The 18,308-nt window shown below is 51.2% G+C and overlaps 1 protein-coding gene across 1 annotated transcript in view; it reads left to right on the top strand.

The window, feature by feature from the left end:
* MAML1 (mastermind like transcriptional coactivator 1) overlaps positions 1-17,805 on the top strand; it is a gene marked incomplete at its 5' end in the record, with an annotated part of 38,975 nt that extends 21,170 nt beyond the window's left edge. Inside the window, 4 exons of the mRNA XM_029941148.1 lie at positions 5,516-6,928; positions 9,943-10,182; positions 11,859-11,955; positions 14,370-17,805. Coding sequence (XP_029797008.1) covers positions 5,516-6,928; positions 9,943-10,182; positions 11,859-11,955; positions 14,370-15,349 — 2,730 coding nt within the window. The remainder of the gene's footprint in view (positions 1-5,515; positions 6,929-9,942; positions 10,183-11,858; positions 11,956-14,369) is intronic.
* Positions 17,806-18,308: the final 503 nt, after the last annotated feature.

Raw genomic sequence — 18,308 nt, forward strand, 5'->3', positions numbered from 1 at the left:
GAGAGAGAGAGAGAGAGAGAGAGAGAGAGAGAGAGAGAGAGAGAGAGAGAGAGAGAGAGGTTGGTTGAGAGATTCCATCAAGGCATAGCCTGTTTTTCCGGTAACAACAGCTTGATGGGATTCTTTGCGATTGGCATAGGGGCGGTGCTCTCCTTACAGTTTGAAGCTCTGACTCACTCCCTGCCGAGTGAGTTTCACACCAGACCCACGCTCAGCTTCACAGGTGAAGCAGAGTTACTTTGGGCCCATCCCGCTGACCAGGAGGGAGGCAGGGTCGTGGGGGTTGGGGATTGGCAGCAGATCCTTCCCGTGGCCTCCGAATGCTCAGGCCCGGGCAACCTGACTTCCATCTGCTGCACAGCAGAGCAGGGAGCCTCCTCCTCAGGGTGCCTTCGCAGGTTGACTGAGACTCTGAAACCATGAGGAGTTAAGTGCTGGTGTTGGGTGGTCAGCAAGGCCACCAAGGAAGTAATGACTTGTCCCAGTGGCACTTGCCTTACCAGAGTTGCTAGCCGATGCGGATTGAGGTGCTCCAGCGAGGCGCACCGCTGGCTGGCTGCCGCATGGGTGTGGTTGGGGAGTGAGTGGGGAGTGATGCCAGCCAGAGCCTGCAGGTCAGGGGAGCCACACTCTCTTGGGATTACAAAGTCCTGAGGGCAGCAGGGAGCCTGGAAGAGCTTGCAGGAAGATGGGGACAGGATCAGATTTGCCCTCTGGTGCCCTCCCTCCGACCAGAGAGCACAGCGTGGATAAGGGTGGAGATTGGCTACAGTCCTGTGGTTGGGATAATTCAAGCATGAGAAGTTGGTTTTCGTGAATGGAGAGAGTTTGTAGATCCAAAGAATGAACGCTGAGGTGGTGGGCTCAGGAGGAGGCAGGGCCTGACTGGTTGCAAGGAGAGGAGAAGGAGAGGCTAGTGTGGCTCTCCAGTTCGGGTTTATGTGACTGGGTGGATGGTAGTGACGTTATCAGACAGGAGCAGAGAAAGGAAGGCAGGCCTGGGGAGAAGCTGCTTCATGTTTGGACAGATTAAGTCTGAGGTAGCTGCGGTACACCCCACATATCAGGTAGGTGGCTGGACAGACAGGAGAGTGGGGCTCTGTGGACATGGCGAATGAGAGAGCACGTTCATTCACATACACTTATTGAGTGCCAGGCCCTGATCTAGGTACTGGATCTCTGCTTTTCATTCTAATAGGGGAAGCTAGGCACATTCACCTGAGTGCCTCTGTGGGGGGATTAAGGAGACAGGATGGAGAATGACTGGGAGAATGACTTTGAGGAGATCAGGAACCCAAATTATGAGCTAAGTCACCCCTAGGGAGATCAGGGGGAAGAAGTGTTTTAGGAAGAGAGAATAACTAAGTGCAAAGGCCCTGAGGCAGGAAGGGCAGGGGCACCTTTGAAGAACTAGAAGAAGGCTGGTGTGACTCAAGCGTGCTGTACAGTGGTGGGGGTAAAGAGAACACGTGAAAGGAGGTTGGACGGAGGGCAAAGGCTGATAGATCCACACGTGGTCCCTGGCAGTTGGGTTTATTCTGAGGGTGATGTTTATTTAATCTTAGAGATTTGAAGCTATGGGGTGCATATCATCACTCAGAGTGGGTACAGAGTGAAGAGGTGAGGCCTCCCATGCTTGTTTAAAGGGGAGACTTACCTCAAAGGACACTAGAAAAAACAACCAGAAAAGTAGAAGAGAAAGCAAGATAATATGGTAAAGAAATACAAGGAAAGAGAACTTTATTTTTTAATGTTTATTTATTTTGAGAGAGAGAGTGTGTGTGAGCAGGAGAGGGGCAGAGAGGGGGAGAGAGAGAATCCCAAGCAGGCTTTGTGCTGTCAGTGTAGAGCCCGATGACAGGGTGGAACCCATAAACCATGAGATAATAACCTGAGCCAAAATCAAGAGTCAGATGCTTAACTGACTGAGCCGCCCAGGCAGCCCAAGGAAGGAGAACTTTAAAGATGCAGGGAATTATTAACAGGCAGATGATGGAGGAGAAGACTAAAAATGTAGACTGTGTTTGACAACATCAGGATCATTGCTGGATCATTGCTGGAAAGCAGCCCTAGATTCTCCCTTCTCACTCAAACCCTGCACTCAATATCCAGTTGGACCCCAGATGGTGGAAGCCATATTGCAGTGGGTCAGGGTCCTGGCTCTCGGGTGGGGGTGGGTGGTGGTTGGCTGATAGGAGGATGACCCAGGAGAGAGGTGGAGGAAGAGCAGATGCCCAGTAAGAAGGGTCAGAAAGCACTGGGGGCTGCCTGTGTGTAAAGAATGTGGATGAAAGAGCCACCCCCCATCTGTTCGTTAGCTCAGTGGAAGATTGTAGGTGTGTGTTTGGTTAGTTTGACCGAAAAGGGCACCGGCATTTCAGCGGCGGGTGGTGGGAGTCTCTAGTGACTAGATGAGGGACTGTGCTGTAAGTCTGGTCCCTCAGGCTGAGGTGCAGGGAGAGGATAGGAAGCTGATCTGGGGTCCACAGGGTATGGCAACTCCAGCTTGACGCAGAGCAGCGTTGCTCTTGGGCCTGCAGCACGCTTTGTGGGAGACGGACTGGGTGCACATGCAGGGCTTCCAGCTTACCATCAGGAGTGTGGTGTCCTTTAACAGAACCCCCTTGTGGAGGAGAGAATACCAGATTGAGTTATCCCAGGACTGGATCCTCCTGGAACCCGGTGTACCCAAGAAGACCATTTGGTAGTTATGACAGGTACCTCTGAGCTGAGCACTCAGAAGTACCAGACGTGCTGAGAGCAGGCATGTGTGTGCATACATGGCAGCCGGTTGTGTGCTTTATAGCTTTGTGTTTGTCCTTCTATGATTTATAATCTGTTCAGCCTGTTTTCCCATCTTTGTTGTGAATTCATGGAGATTAGTCTCCATGGTTTTTTCATCTTTGTCTTCCTCTACAGTGCCCTGCACATATTAGGCACTGCTGCAAACACTCAAGGCTTAAAAATCTGCCAGGGCCACCACATTCCACACTCTCCACCCCCGCCTACATCATTCCAGTTACATTTTGTGAGCAGTTGAGAAAATGGCCCGGTGTTTCCTTTGGCTAAAAGTAATGGGATTGCAAAGTTGAGTTGTTACTTTGGAGCTTGTCTGCAGCTGTTTGCATGTGGATATTGAAAGAGGGAGTGGTAGCTTTTATAATTGTTAGGGCAAAGAAGGATTCTGTTTCTAATCTGGGACAACCAGCTGACTCATCAAGTGCCCTGACCTCTTAGGTTTCCATCTTCACCCTTTGGAAAATGGAAGACGAAGCTCCCAGGTTTACAGACAGCCCAAAGCTGATGCTGAGGAACAAATGATTTCCCAAAAGGAAAGAATAAAATGCAAGAAAAATCAGCAACTCGTTTTGATTTCCTTGTGACCGATTAAGTGGTTATGAATTTGCCTTCCCCAAAGGAGACTTTTCAGCACTTACAAACTTTCACAGATCTTATGGAGAAAGGGTCCCCTTCCCCCCTCCTACCCATAGGTGGCAGCAGGAAGCAGGAGAACCACCACCAAAGTAAAGCAGATGTCTTGCTCTCGGGTCCTAAGATCACGTTTTGCTTACACCTCTGCCCTACAGTTCAATTTATTTATTATCCCTTAGTTTTTCTGAGTTAATATAGATACCCAGATATGGATTTATTAATATTTTATTTATTTAGTTTTTGAGAGAGTGCAAGCGGAGGAGGAACAGAGAATCTGACACAGGCTCCAGGCTCTGAGTTGTCAGCACAGAGCCTGACACAGGGCTCGAACCCAAGACCCATGAGATCATGACCTGAGCCAAAGTTGGACACTTAACCAACAGAGCCACCCAGGCGCCCCCTAGATATGGATTTCAAGAAATATGGATTCAGCCAGGATTTATAGAGCACTGTGCAGTCACCTTTAACAGTAAAGAAACAGGAAAGTCTTCAAGTGGGGATTAAAAAGCATTGGGAACTTTGGAAATGGGGCTCCAGATTGAGAAATTACCCTCCCTGTTTTCTTGCTCGCTGTGCACTTCTATCTAGGATGTAATTTGCTGCTGGAGCTGGTGGTGCCCAGGGAGTTGCCTTGGGCAGGGCCCCCTGGTCAGAGCGCTTGTGCTTCAGGCCCCAAGGGCTGCTGTGGTGGGTTGGTCCAGCCCTTCTCTGCAGCCAGAGGACACCAGCACAGAGTGCTGCATGCCATGGCTCCTCTGAAACCTACTTAAAGATAATAATGAAAGCTATTATTTGGAACTTTGTAAATAGCGCAGTGATGCTTAGGGTCAGTGGGAGGGAGGGATGGAATAGGGGGTGGTGGAGGGTGAAGGACAAAAACATAACAAAAGTAAACATAGGAAAGAAGCAGCAGCACTGTTAGAGGCTGGGTGTAGGCACCTCTGGGGATGGAGGAGTCAGAGTCCTATCCTGACAGTTGAAAACAGGCTGAGGAAATAGCAGGGAGATAGCACGTTCTTTCTCCCCACTCCCATTATCATGCTGTCTTCGTGAAACTCTGTGCCTGAACTCTCATCTCAGGGAGCTTTTTGCCCTGCTGCTTGTATGGGACATTTGTCTTATTCCATAGCCATGTCTGTGTATGTCCCGTGTCCTAGAAGATTGGAAGCCCATGAAGACCATGGCAGCTACCTCATTTGTGTCCCTGACACACAGTAGATTGTTCATAGGGCTCACTGAACAGATCTAGTTGAGGAGAATGGCGGAGGTGGGGAGCAAGAATAAGCACGCAAGACAGACTGGCTGTGCTCAAAGGAAAGGTCTCTGTGAGAGGCGACGGGCTTTGTGGGGGGTGGTGACTAGGCACAGGGCACTGGAAGATGCTTACGGTTGGCAGGGAGGTGAGTGGACATGTGAGGGAGCAGCCCTGCCTGGGGAGGATGGGTGGAGTTGGGCAACGGCTCCTAGAAAAGCTGGGTAGGGCATAAAAAGCGTCCTTTGCAACACCCCCACCAAGGCCTAAGAAAGAGCCTGCAGCATCCAGGGCTCCTTCAGCTGAAAGCAGTAGCAATCCAAGTTATGTGAGCTTGCACACAAGAAGGAATTTATTGATTCCCCTAAGTGAAAAGGCCAGGGGCATGGGTGGTCTCACATACAACTAGATCTAGAACTTAGGCGTGATGCCTTCAAGAACATGCAGGTGTCTTCTGTTCTTTCTCATTGACTCCAGTCTTGGGCACGCCTCAGACTAGATGGCCATAGGCAGCATAGGGCTTGTGTCCTGCGAAAAGAGAGGGCTGCTGAAGTCCAGGGGCTGACGTGCTGACTGAGCCAGGCTGCTTTCTTGCAGCGGAGCCAGTCATCCTGACTCAGGCAAAGCCAGGGGACCTGGGAGGGGAAGAGGCAGCCCCACGGGGGAAGTGGGGCTGTGTTCCCAGGAGCGGGGGTGAAAATTGGGCGAGAGAATTCAGCAGGAGCGCACTGTGGGGATCTGGGCCCTGGATTTAAGGCACTGTTAGAAGCCGGGAGGGGCCGCCTCACCAATGGCATTGTGTATTGAGTCACTCTTGTCCCTTTTTTGCAGCATCTGCATGACACAGTGAAGAGAAATCTTGATAGCACCACCTCCCCTCAGAATGGCGAGCAACAGAATGGCTACGGAGACCTCTTTCCTGGACACAAAAAGACCCGCCGAGAGGCCCCTTTGGGAGTAGCTGTTGCTTCCAATGGCTTGCCTCCAGCCTCCCCCCTGGGGCAGCCTGACAAGCCGGGCACGGAGGCCCTGCAGGCCAGTGGGAAGCACTCACTGGGGCTTGACTCCATTGGTAAGAAGTGCCTGGCAGACTCCAGCCTCCACTTGAACGGAGGCAGCAACCCCGGCGAACCCTTTCCTCTGAGCCTGAATAAAGAACTGAAGCAGGAGCCCGTTGATGACCTGCCCTGCATGATCTCGGGGGCCGGAGGCTCCATATCTCAAAGCAACCTCATGCCTGACCTCAACCTGAATGAGCAAGAGTGGAAGGAGCTCATCGAGGAGCTGAACAGGTCGGTGCCTGATGAAGACATGAAGGATCTGTTTAATGAGGACTTTGAAGAAAAGAAGGACCCAGAGTGTTCTGGTTCTGCCACACAGACACCCTTGGCACCGGACATTAATATTAAAACAGAATTCTCTCCAGCAACCTTTGAACAAGAACAGTTAGGCTCTCCACAAGTGAGGGCAGGGTCTGCAGGACAGACCTTTATGGGGCCTTCGGCTGGCCCTGTGAGCACAGATTCACCCAGCCTCGGGGGCGCTCAGCCTCTGTTCCACACCTCTGGTCAGCCCGGGGCAGACCATCCCAGTCCCAACCTGATGCCGGCATCAGCCCAGGCCCAGAATGCACAAAGAGCCCTGTCCAGTGTGGTGTTGCCCAGCCAGGGCCCGGGAGGGGCCTCAGAGCTGTCCTCTGCCCACCAGCTCCAGCAGATCGCTGCCAAGCAGAAGCGGGAGCAGCTGCTCCAGAACCCACAGCAGGCCGCCCCTGCGCCAGCCCCGGGCCAGATGTCCACGTGGCAACAGACGGGCCCCTCCCACAGCCCCTTAAATGTCCCTTATCCCATGGAGAAGCCCGCCAGCCCTCCCGGCTACAAGCAGGACTTCACCAACTCCAAACTGCTCATGATGCCCAGTGTGAACAAGAGCTCCCCTCGGCCCGGAGGCCCCTACCTCCCGCCCAGCCACGTGAACCTGCTGGGTCACCAGCCGCCGAGCACCTTGAATCAGAATGCAGTGACTAACCAAGGGTCGGTGCTGGACTACGGCAACACCAAACCCCTTTCCCATTACAAAGCAGACTGTGGGCAAGGTGGCCCTGCATCCGGCCAGAGCAAGACAGCCCTCATGGCTTATCTTCCCCAGCAGCTGCCTCATCTGAGCAACGAGCAGAACTCCCTGTTTCTGATGAAACCAAAGCCAGGAAACATGCCCTTCCGATCACTGGTTCCCCCTAGCCAGGTGAGCACGTGGCTTCCCTCTGTCACTCTGCATCTCCGTGGGCACTAGGTCCCAAGTAGGTGGGGAAAAGAGGGCAAGAGGGAGCAGACACGGTTGTCCTTCAGATCTCTGGAGAGGGAAAATCAGGCAAACGAGGGCTGATTCGGAGTAAGTGAAAGCCGAGTATAACTTGGTTTCAAGTTTGCATAGGTTTGACATTGCACTGCCTAGTGTTCTTGCATGCCACACAGCCTAAAGTAAGTCATTTATGGCTGTAGTTTGCAGGTAAAGGTCACATTTAATGTGCTTCTTAGAGGCATTGCTTTTTTTGTCTCTCAAGTTAGTTTATTTATTTGAGAGAGAGTAAGCAGGGAAGAGGCAGAGAGAGGGAGGGAGAGAATCCCATGTAGGCTCCGTGCCGTCAGCACAGAGCCCGATGTGGGGTTTGACCCTAGGACTATGAGAACATGACCTGAGCTGATCTCAAGAGTCTGATACTCAACTGACTGAGCCACCCAGGCTCCCCTGTTGTTTTTCATTAAACCACTTTTCAGATTTCTGTGTTCAAAATACCTTAACGTTTAGTAAGGTGAGAGAGCTGTTCTCCAACACCTCTAAACTCCGTGGGTATTTAGTCACATAGTGCTATAGGTGGAGAGTTGGTCAAATACCAGTTTTATCATGGCCGTTAATTGCATTTCCACTCATGTTCGAATGTGTTCTAAAGTGTCTCTTTCTGGGCAATGGCTAGGGCTTGTTCCCTGACTTCCTCCAAGATAGAGTAGAGGACACTTGCTTTCATCAGTCTTCGGACTGTCTTCCTTGTCTGCATATGTAGATCCCTTGATACTTGGTATCACTTGTGTGACAACAGTTGTGGCATGTGGCACATGCCCTTTGTGTTGGTGTACTTCATTGTCTCCTGGCTACAAGCAAGCCTGCGGTATTCACTTCGTGGGTATCTCTGTGTATTTGAAAAATTAAAAAAAAATTTTTAATGTTTTATTTATTTTTGAGAGAAAGAGAGAGACAACGTGAGCAGGGGAGGGTCAGAGAGAGGAGGAGACAAAGAATCTGAAGCAGGCTCCAGTCTCTGAGCTGTCAGCACAGAGCCCGACACGGGGCTTGAACCCACGAACTGTGAGATCATGACCTGAGCTGAAGCCGGACACTCAACCAACTGACCTACCCAGGCACCCCTAAAATTTGTAAATTAAAAAATCCAGTGCTGGTAATAATAATGAGGAAGTTGATGCTCCTGTGCTGCCGGGGGTGTGTAAATAGCACAGTGTTTGTGGGAAGTAATTTGGTGTGAGAAATATATATATGATTTTTTTTCCTTTTCTTTTCTTTTCTTTTTTTTTTTTGTCCTCCCCCTCCCCCACAAACCTTTTATTTTCTTTTAAATAGGCTCCATGCCCAGTATGGAGCCCAATGCAGGGCTTGAACTCCTGACCCTGAGATCAAGCCCTGAGTTGAGGTAAGAGTCGGATGCATTGGCTCCTGGGTGTCTCAGTCGGTTGAGCATCCCAACCAGTCATCAGTGACCATCATCAGTAGTCATTGATCTCACCATTCATGAGTTCAGGCCCCGCATCGGGCTCCCTGCTGTCAGCATAGAGCCTGCTTCAGGTCCTCTGTCCCCCTCCCCCCTACCTCCCCTACTTGCTCTCTCTTTCAAAAAAAAAAAATGTCAAATGCTTAACAGGTGCCCTTTTTTTCATTAGCCATAAATGTGTTAATAAGTATCGACACATGATATCTCTGCAAGAAATCATCCCTAAAAAAAATTGGAAACTTATATAGAAGATATTCATTGCATCGTTATTTCTTATAGCCAAAAACTAGAAGCTGTTTAAGCATTTCCCAATAGTCTGCAGGAGAGTACATGTGTAAATGTTGATACTTCCCCTTATTTCAGTCAGTAAACTGTTACATAGCCACTAAAGGCATCCTTAAAAAAAAACTGGGGGCGCCTGGGTGGCTCAGTTGGTTAAGCATCCGACTCTTGATCTCAGCTCAGATCATGGTCTCATGGTTTGTGAGATTGAGCCCCACTTTGGGTTCCACGCAGACAGTGTACCGCCTGCTTGGGATCTTTCTTTCTCTGCCTCTCTCTCTCTCTCTTTCTCTCAAAAGAAATAAACTTTAAAAAAATGGTGACATCTGCCATTTCAGTAGCACTTAGGGCCTCAGCACCCTTGTGGCCCTTAAGCTTCTGGTGCATGGCGTGAGAAAATTATCTCAGGATCTGTCTGCTCCAAGGTTAGACTCTTGTAAAGATTAAATATACGGACATACAAGGACTAGAAAGGAGCTCAAAAAGTTGAACTTGCTTAAATGATCATTGCCTTTTACCTTTTTTCCATTTTGAGTTAAATTTTCCCCCAGTTTAAAAATTGTAAGTCGTGATGGGATAATATTGTATAGCCTTTGACAGGACTCTCACTTTCAGTCCATGTAATAATTGAGAATATTTATTAAAGTTTTCATTGACACTCAGTGTTTTTTGAGTGTGACTATCTGACAAAAGCCAGGCAGTCTCTTCTCAGGAAAATGCCATACACAAGTGGACACGTGATACGGTTTCAGGCAGTTCAAGGACAGTCCCACCACCAGGGACCCAAGGTTTGTACACTTGAAACATGGCATCTCCAACAATCAGAGTCCCTCAGAGCATTTCTCTGGGGGCCCATCTGCACTCACACATTCCAGAAAGTGAGCGTTTATAGGCTCCATTTGCCTTCTGGAACTAATGTATGCAAATATGAGCTTAAATGTAAAATTACCCCTTTGCCACTGGCAAACCATTGGAGCCGCAGAGCGACACGCAGCGGGTGGCTGACTGCTCGCCACTGTGCCTGGATGCTCACGAGTTAGCTCTCTTGGTCTCTGGCCCGGCCCCTGAGTGAAGCAGAGGCTTCAAGAGAGACCACAGAGCCACCCTCACCGGGCAGAGCTCGCCTCCCCTCCTCGGGGCTCACAGACTTCACCGCCTCACCCCTGACCCGAGGCCCTCCTACCTGTGTTGACAGGAGCAGAACCCGCCCAGTGTCCCTGTGCCGGCCCAGGCCGCCAGCGTGGGGAGCCAGCCGCCCGCCGCATCCGTGGCCAGCACTCACAGCAGCACCCCCTATCTCAGTAGCCAGCAGCAGGCAGCGGTCATGAAGCAGCACCAGTTGCTTTTGGACCAACAGAAACAGAGGGAGCAGCAGCAGAAGCATCTGCAGCAACAGCAGTTCTTACAAAGGCAGCAGCAGCTTCTGGCAGAACAGGTAAAGCCGGAGGTGGAAGGCGACCCCCAGCACCCCCACTCTTACCTGCCTCCCCAGTCACCGCTGTGGCCGGCAGCTCCAGCGCGTGACTCTGTGTGTGTGTGTGTGTGTGTGTGTGTGCGCGCGCGCGTGTGTACACACATGCTCATTTGGATGTCTTTGCCCTTTAAAAGCCCTTTCCAGGATTGTGGCATTTCTTAGACAGTGGTGGCCTGTGTCAGAAGTAGCTTTAATGTCACTTAGCAATCAATGAAGGGAAATCTGTAGCTAAAACTTTATTTGTTGGGGACATTTTTCCATGTCCCTGTCCAAAACTGCCAAAGGACTGAGCTCACTGGTCTACCAGTTCACTGTGGGTCCCAGTTTTATTGCTATAAATATAGAGTGTGTCATAAGCCAGAATGCGACACTGAAATGAAAATGTCCCTGAAGTCCTGAAGTTCTAGAATCAGGCCCAACAAGCCCCTTCCAAGTCCTGCAGTTCACCTGCTTGGTCAGCAAGTGTAATGTATGTGTGAAGGCACCAAGTTTACAAGAGTTCTCAGGATTTTAAATTATTTCTTCAAAGTTGTAAGGAGCTATCCAGAAGATGAAGGTGATTGAGGATGACCTTAAAGCCCATGTGGCTGCCTCATATATATAATACTTCTATTTATTATATATATAGTTATTTATTTTAAAGTTTATTTATATATTTAAGTTCATTTATTTTTGAGAGAGCGAGCAAGCAGAGGAGGAGCAGAGAGAGAGAATTCCAAGCTGACTCTGTACTGTCAGTGCGGACCCTAATGCGGGGCTCGAACTTATGAAATGTGAGATCATGACCCGAGCCAGAGTCTGATGTTGAACCCACTGAGCCACCCAGGTGTTCCAGTTCTGCCATTACTTAAGATTACAGCTTTATCGGGATATGGTTCACATGACACTTAATCCATCTGTTTGAAGCGCACAGCACAGTTCAGTGGTTTTTAGTATATTCACACAGGTGTGCAACCATCACCACAGTCTCCTTCATCAGTTTTCACTCCCTAAGAAGAAAATGCCTGCCCAATGAAAGACATCGCCTGAGTCGTGGCCCATGTCAGCGTTTCCCTCCTTATGGTGGCTGGATCATATGCTGTCATTTGGAAAAGCTTCATTCAATTTATCCATTCATCAGTTGATAGACAGTTGGGTTGTTTCCCCTGTTTGTGGGCATAGGTGTTCAGTTCTCTTCAGTGTGTACCTAGGGGTGGAAATGCCAGGGCATATGGTGCCTCTTTTGTGTAACGTTGTGTGGAGTTGCCAGACCCTTTCGCGTTCCCACAGTGGCATGCCAGGGTGCTGGTTTCCTGTATCTTAGCCGGACTTGTCTTTTTGATTCTAGCCATCCTTGTGGGTGCGAAGAGGTGGATCATCGTGGCTTTGATTTGCATTTCCCCCATCTGCCCTCCCAATGTTTTTTTAAACTGATACACTGCATTTTTCTTTTTTTAAATCATTGCTCCTTAGATATGCCCCGTCATTCAGTTTCATACAATGTATTAAAAATCCCCCAAATGAAACCACAAGCAGTACCTTCACAGAAACCCATCTGTGAGTAACAAATGTAACAGCTTACTTTTCTCGGATTTAACTGTTGTTCCTGTTTTACGTGGGTCTTATTGTATTGTTCTGTTGTTCTTGGCATTTTCTAGGAGAAGCAGCAGTTTCAGCGCCACCTGACGCGCCCACCTCCTCAGTACCAAGACCCGACCCAGAGCACCTTCCCACAGCAGGTTGGACAGTTCACAGGTGAGGGGACGTCGGGGCGGTGGAGTCGGGCAGCGGGGCAGGCACAGGGCAGAGCAGCTGGTCTGTTCGACTCGCGCTGGCTTCTTGCTGTCAGCCTCCCTTGTGTGTTGGACTAAAGAGACTTCCTTGCTTCTGTAAACCTCAGTCTGCCTATGGAGCCTGGCCTTCCAGTCCTCCTGCAGGCTGGGTGGAGAGGGTCACAGAGGCAGACCACTTTGGTCAGCGCTCTGGCTGTGTGGTCTTTGGACACACAGTCATTTCTAGCTGGAGGCTGACTTATCAACAGGAAATGGCTTCTGTAATTCTTAAGAAAGTTCTTTGCTTCTGCCGTTATGTGCCTTCAAAAAATGACTGTCTTATTTTCCAGATAAGGAGAGACTAAGTGTAGTTTGGCCTTTTGCTTCTGCTCTCTCTTCCTGTCCGCTCACTCTGGTGTCTTGGATGGCAGCCTCAGCTGCGGACGGTTGACCGCAGAAGGGCAGGAAACGCTCTGAGGTCTCGGCTACTGTAGCTCAGACATGCAAGGGAACCCACCTGCCCTTGCTCAGGCCATCACTCCTCAGACACTCCAGAAACTCAGAGACTTTGGTCGCCAGAGGCAGTAAAACCTGGTTGCACCTGCCTTCCTAGCTCTTCTTGGCCTGTCTTCAAAACCTGTCCCTTTTTTGGTCAATGACTCTCACTCTCAAGTGTCCTAGGGAAAGCTGAGGACAGCTGTGTGCTCCTTAATTTTTTTTTAATGTTTGTTTATTTTTGAGAGAGAGCGAGAAAGAGACACAGCATGAGTGGGAGAGGGATGGAGAGAGAGGGAGACACAGAATCCCAAGCAGGTCCCAGGCTCTGAATTATCAGCACAGAGCCTGACATGGGGCTCAAACCTACGAACCATGAGATCATGACCTGAGCTGAAGTCGGAGGCTTAACCGACTGAGCCACCCAGTGTCCCATGGCTGTGCGCTCCTGACTAGGAGCCTAGATGGGGTTTTACGTGTGTGCTGACCGGATCATGGAGCTGAAGTCTACGGGCTTCCCAGGAGCCTGGGCCTCAGCCGACTTCCTGCCTTCAGCGCGTCTCACGTGGTTCTGAGCTGTCAGTGGGAGCAAAGCAGACCATTCCACCCTCCTCTGTCCCTCAGCCCACTTCTTAGTTAGGTGCTGGTGAAGAGAGGGAGAGGAGGAGCAAAGAGCTCAGTCATGGCCAGCCCCTGAATCGTACACCCCACCCACAGAAACCCGTCTTGGTGCGTATTGTCACCGTGCATCCATTGCTAACGCAGAGCCCCAGACAGCAGGTTCCCTGAGGAGAGGACCTCTCTGTCCTGTTGCCGGCCATCTTTCCCATGCAGTGCCCGCCATCGATAGCTGCTTTTGGTCCTTCCCTCAGTCACCGTGTTGTTTGGCGGCATCAAGAACAGGATCTCACACACTCCCTCTACACTCCCCCCTCCATGCCCATAGCTAGCGCACCCCCACCCGGCCCCAGAACCCCTGCTGCTGTCCGCTTACCCTGGGACTTTGCAGCCCTGCCCTCCACGTGGCAGCCACAGCTTTTCGGAGTCTGACCACGGCCATCCCTCCACTCGTACCTCTAACCAGTGGGATGCCCTCCCTGCACCCCGGCCATGGAGCTCCCCACACAGACCACCTCTTGTAAATCTGTGCCTTTGCACACACTCATCTGTCTAGAATATTCTTTTTTTCCAGTGAAATTGCTAAATTTCAACCCCTTTATTTTTATTTTTATTTTTATTTTTTTGATCTTTATTTTTGAGAGAGAGAGTGCTAGTGGAGGAGGAACAGAGAAAGAAGGAGACACAGAATCTGAAGCAGGCTCCAGGCTCTGAGCTGTCAGCACAGAGCCTAACTCGGGGTGTGAACTAATGAACCGTGAGATCTTGACCTGAGCCAAAGTCGGTTGTTTAACCAACTGAGCCTGTCAAAGACAGGCAACAAAGCCCTCTCTTTGACCCTTTTAAAAGCCACTGTATTTGTCACCATCTTTCTGAAGCCTTCCCCAGATCTTCCCCAGCACTGAACCTTCAGACTCCTGCACTCACACGGCCCGTTACCCAGCCGTTGTTGTAACCCTGTTCCAAATAGGGTGGGCCTTGGAAGGGTGAATCATCAAGTCTCCTGGCTTTCCCCGCCCTGGGGCTTTGGCCCCATCCTGTGAGCCTGTCTTAAATTCCTCATTGCTCCAGACTGGGCCTCCATTCCACCACATGGGAAACCTGCTTCCCTTTGGCCCCCAGGGCTGTTGTCTTTAGGATTCCACGGACCATAAGATGTCCAGTGTTCTGATTTTTGCCTTTCATGCCAGAGAAGAGCAGCTGCAGCTTGGGCCCTAGAGCTGTCTCTACAGCAGCAGTCCAGGAAATGCCAGCTTGGTTGACAGACTCTCTTCTGTCTTCCAGGGTCGTCTGCTGCTGTGCCTGGCATGAACAACTTGGGTGCGTCGAACCCCGGCTGTCCCCGAGCGTTCCCTCAGTCCGGGAATCTGATGCCGATGGGCGCAGGACACTCTTCGGTTTCCTCTCTCCCCTCAAACTCAGGCCAGCAGGACCGGGGTGTGGCGCAGTTCACTGGCTCCCAGAGCCTGCCGCAGAGCAGTCTCTATGGCCTGGCCTCTGGCATACCCCAGATAGTCAGCCAGCCCCCACCCCAGGCCACCAACGGACATGCCCACATTCCACGGCAGACCGGTGTGGGCCAGAGCACTTCGGTCTCCGCTGCCTACGGGCAGAACTCCCTGGGAAGCTCCGGCCTCCCCCAGCAGCACAATAAGGGGACCCTGAACTCTGGTTTATCGAAGCCACAGGTCCCAAGGGTGTCGGCCGCCATGGGAGGCCAGAACCCCTCGTGGCAGCATCAGGGAATGCCGACCTTGAGTGGCCAGACCCCAGGGAACAACACCGTGAGCCCCCTCACGGCAGCCTCGAGCTTCCACATGCAGCAGGCCCACCTGAAGGTGTCCAGCCCGCAGTTCTCCCAGGCGGTGCCCAGCCGGCCCATGGCCCCCATGAGCTCGGCAGCCGCGGCGGCTTCCATGCTGCCCCCGGTCAGCGCGCAGCAGAGGACCGGAGCGCCGGCCCCAGCACCTCCCCAGGGAGCCCCGCAGCAGGGCTTGCCGGGCCTGAGCCCGGCCGCAGCTGAGCTGGGGGCCTTCAGCCAGAGCCCCGCGCCGTCCATGAGCGGCCGGGCGGGACTGCACTGCACTCAGGCCTACCCCGTGCGGACCGCGGGTCAGGAACTGTCCTTCGCCTACAGCGGGCAGCCGGGCGGCAGCGGGCTGGCCGGCATGACCGGGGACACCGACCTGATCGACTCCCTGCTGAAGAACAGGACTTCGGAAGAGTGGATGAACGATCTGGACGACCTGCTAGGGCCGCAGTAACTGGAGGGTTTGCGGCGCTCTCAGTGTTCACACAGCCTGTCGTTTTAGTCTCAGATTCAAGAAAGAGCGACTAGTTTGGACCAAAAGCCCGTGGCCCGGGGAGCTGGGTGGGTGGAGCCAGCGCCCCAGGGCAGAGGCCTGGCCAGGCCAGGGTCTGTGGGGCGCTCGGCTCCCAGCCAGCAGTTGTGGTCCGTCGGGCTGGCCCCAGCCCATCTGCTGGCATTCGTTGCCTGGTGTTGGGACAGCAGGATAGGGTTCTACGAGTGGTTTTCTATCCAAATGACCAAAAACAAGCAGTAAGGATGGTGAAGCCCCATGATGTCAGGCTTATGAAAATCTCTGCCATCGTGTTGACTTAATCCAAGATTTCTCCTCTTGCCCCAGCGTTGGGGACAGATTTTGTTGCAACTTTATATAGCAGAACTATTTACAATTTGTAGCATAGAAAAGATTAATTTTTTAAAAGATTTTAGAACAGATTAGGATAGGTGGTGGTTTAAATTGATTTTAAGTGGCATTGGAAGCCTAGGGTTTCCTCTTTGGTTAAGAGCCCTTTTTATTCCTGCTCTTTGTCCACTTTCAGGGGAAAGGGAGGGCCCCCGGGCAATCACTTCCGTCAGTGCAGGCTGTGACTGCATGTGCCAAAAAGGAACAGGATGCCGTGAGATAGCAGAGCTAGCGACACAGATGCGGTCGCTCCAGCCGTTTCTCCTTCTCCCCCCACCCCAGAATGCTGTGCTTCCAGCACCCCAGGCCGCCCCCAGGCTGAATGCCAAGATGAATTCTTTAGGATTCCTGTGTCCCCTTTTGTTGTAACTCGCCCCTCCCTTGCAGTTTCTCTGAAGACTTGTATTTAATGCGTCAGGAAGGTGATCATTGTTGTGCACAGACGTCTTTCCTTCACCCCATCCGCAGTTCCCATGACCTCTCTCTCTCTCCAGGCCCAGATGGAAAACCTCTTTAAGGGAACAGATTACTAGACTGGAGGGAAAGAGTCATTACAGTTCCTTAGGGAGCCCTATCATTGTAGTAGCGGGGAGGTGTCCCCTCCCCAGAAAGCAGAGGTTCGGGGGAAGGAGGGAGAGAGGTGTGTGCAGTTGGGCCGGGCCGGAGGAGAGGACTCCACTCTGTTTCACCACTTCTGCCGCTCTCCCTGTCAGGTGACTTGCACTTTTTAAAGAGAATGGCTTTATAACACTAATACATCCTTTCTGAAGACTGGAGTGGATTTCTCTTTGAAGGTCTGTGAATTAATGGACTTTGGCTAAGCTAAGAGTCCACAGAACAGAGTATTCCCCGTGGGTTATTTATGGAAAACAAAGATGGAGAGAGCACTTCGGTTAGAACGAAAGCAAGACGGTAAGTGCAGGGCGAGACCCTTCTAAGCAGAGTGTCAGAGAGAAAATAAGACACTGAAGAGAGTGGCTTCCGTGCAGAGCGGTCTGTGGAGAAACTGCAAGCCCGTGTTTATTTCCCCGAGTCTCAGAATGGGTGACTCAAGGAGTGTCCTGTGTAGAGTTGAGCCAAGGAAGAGATCCATGTGGGCAGCTCTAGGGGCTTTGGGGGGATGAAGAGTTGCACACAGGAGTAATTATTTTGCACCAGCAGTGCCTTTCATGGGGGTAGTTGGACCCTCAGATCCTCTTCTCTAATAGCCATTTGCCACCTTGGGTGGTGTCTGGGCCATTTCCCCTTCCAGCGCCCTCCCTGCCTTCCCCCCGTGCTGAATCTAGCTCTCAAAGAAGGGATCATAAAGCCAGTGAAGCCTCCACCCTCTGAGTTCCTCAAGCTGAAGGGGAAGAGGGGGACTTCAGCGGTTTTCTACCAAAAATAGTGGGCTGCAGGCTGGTGATGGGTCCTCGTTCCTCTCCTGCTCTCCCCCTGGCCGCGCACCTCTGTCCCCTCCCGGGGAGGGCTGTCCCTGCCTTAGCCCTCGGGGCCGCCAGACAGCAGGCTTCTGCTGCAGTGTCGGAGCAATAAAATGTGACGCTCGGGGTTCCCCCCCCCAGGGAGCTGCCCTGGCTTTATTTATGAATCTGGTTTTTGGGTAGTCAGGGGAGGAGACCCCGCTTCAGTGCACACCCCCTCTTCCAGGAGCCATGACTCACAAGAAAAGGGTGCTCGGACTTTGTTATACACATTTGCTTTGTGTAAATAAATGTTTACAATTTTATATTAAAGAGGAAATAAGCGTTAGAGTTTCTGACTGTATATTTTTTACTTTTATAGATTTTAAAACTATGATCCTTTATATATGTGTTTTGGGGGAGCTATGGTAAGTTTTATGGCAAACTGTCGGTGTTGTTAACTTTCTATTGTCATCAAAAAGTACATGAAAATCCTATTAATCCCCTTATTCTCCTACTGCCCTTAACTCTGGTATACACCAAAAAGAAATCTTTACTCTCCTTCTTTTATCATTATAAAATAATAAAAGTATTTTGCTAGTATGGAAACCGCCTGTGTATTTGGCTTCACGTGGCTGCGCCCGCAGTGTAGAGATAGAAGGTGGACCCGGACGCGACTTCTTTGTTCCGAAGCGGATTTCCTTTGGCAATTTACCCTCTTCCTTCGGTGGAGGGAGAATGGGTAGGAGGGTAGTCCTTGGGACCACCAGCCTCTCCCCTCTCTCGGCCCAGCCCTGCCCTTGTATCTAATGGAGGCAGGTGGAGCAGATAACTCCGGGTACTCCAGGTCCTTAGCAGTTTGAAGGTTTCACTTGAAACCTTAGGTTTACCCTCAGAGCAATTCTACAGGTCCTATTTAGTTGATTTTTTTTCTTAACGTTTATTCATCTGTGAGAGTAAGGGAGGGGCAGAGAGAGAGGGACAGAGGATCTGAAGCAGGAAGCAGGCTTGGCACGGATAGCAGTGAGCCCAGTGTGGGGCTCGAACTCCGAACCATGAGAACCTGGGTCGAAGTCAGACACTTAAGTGACCGAGTTAGCCGGTTACGCCCG

The sequence above is a fragment of the Suricata suricatta genome, chromosome 6, assembly GCF_006229205.1.
Source record: "Suricata suricatta isolate VVHF042 chromosome 6, meerkat_22Aug2017_6uvM2_HiC, whole genome shotgun sequence".
NCBI lineage: Eukaryota > Metazoa > Chordata > Mammalia > Carnivora > Herpestidae > Suricata > Suricata suricatta.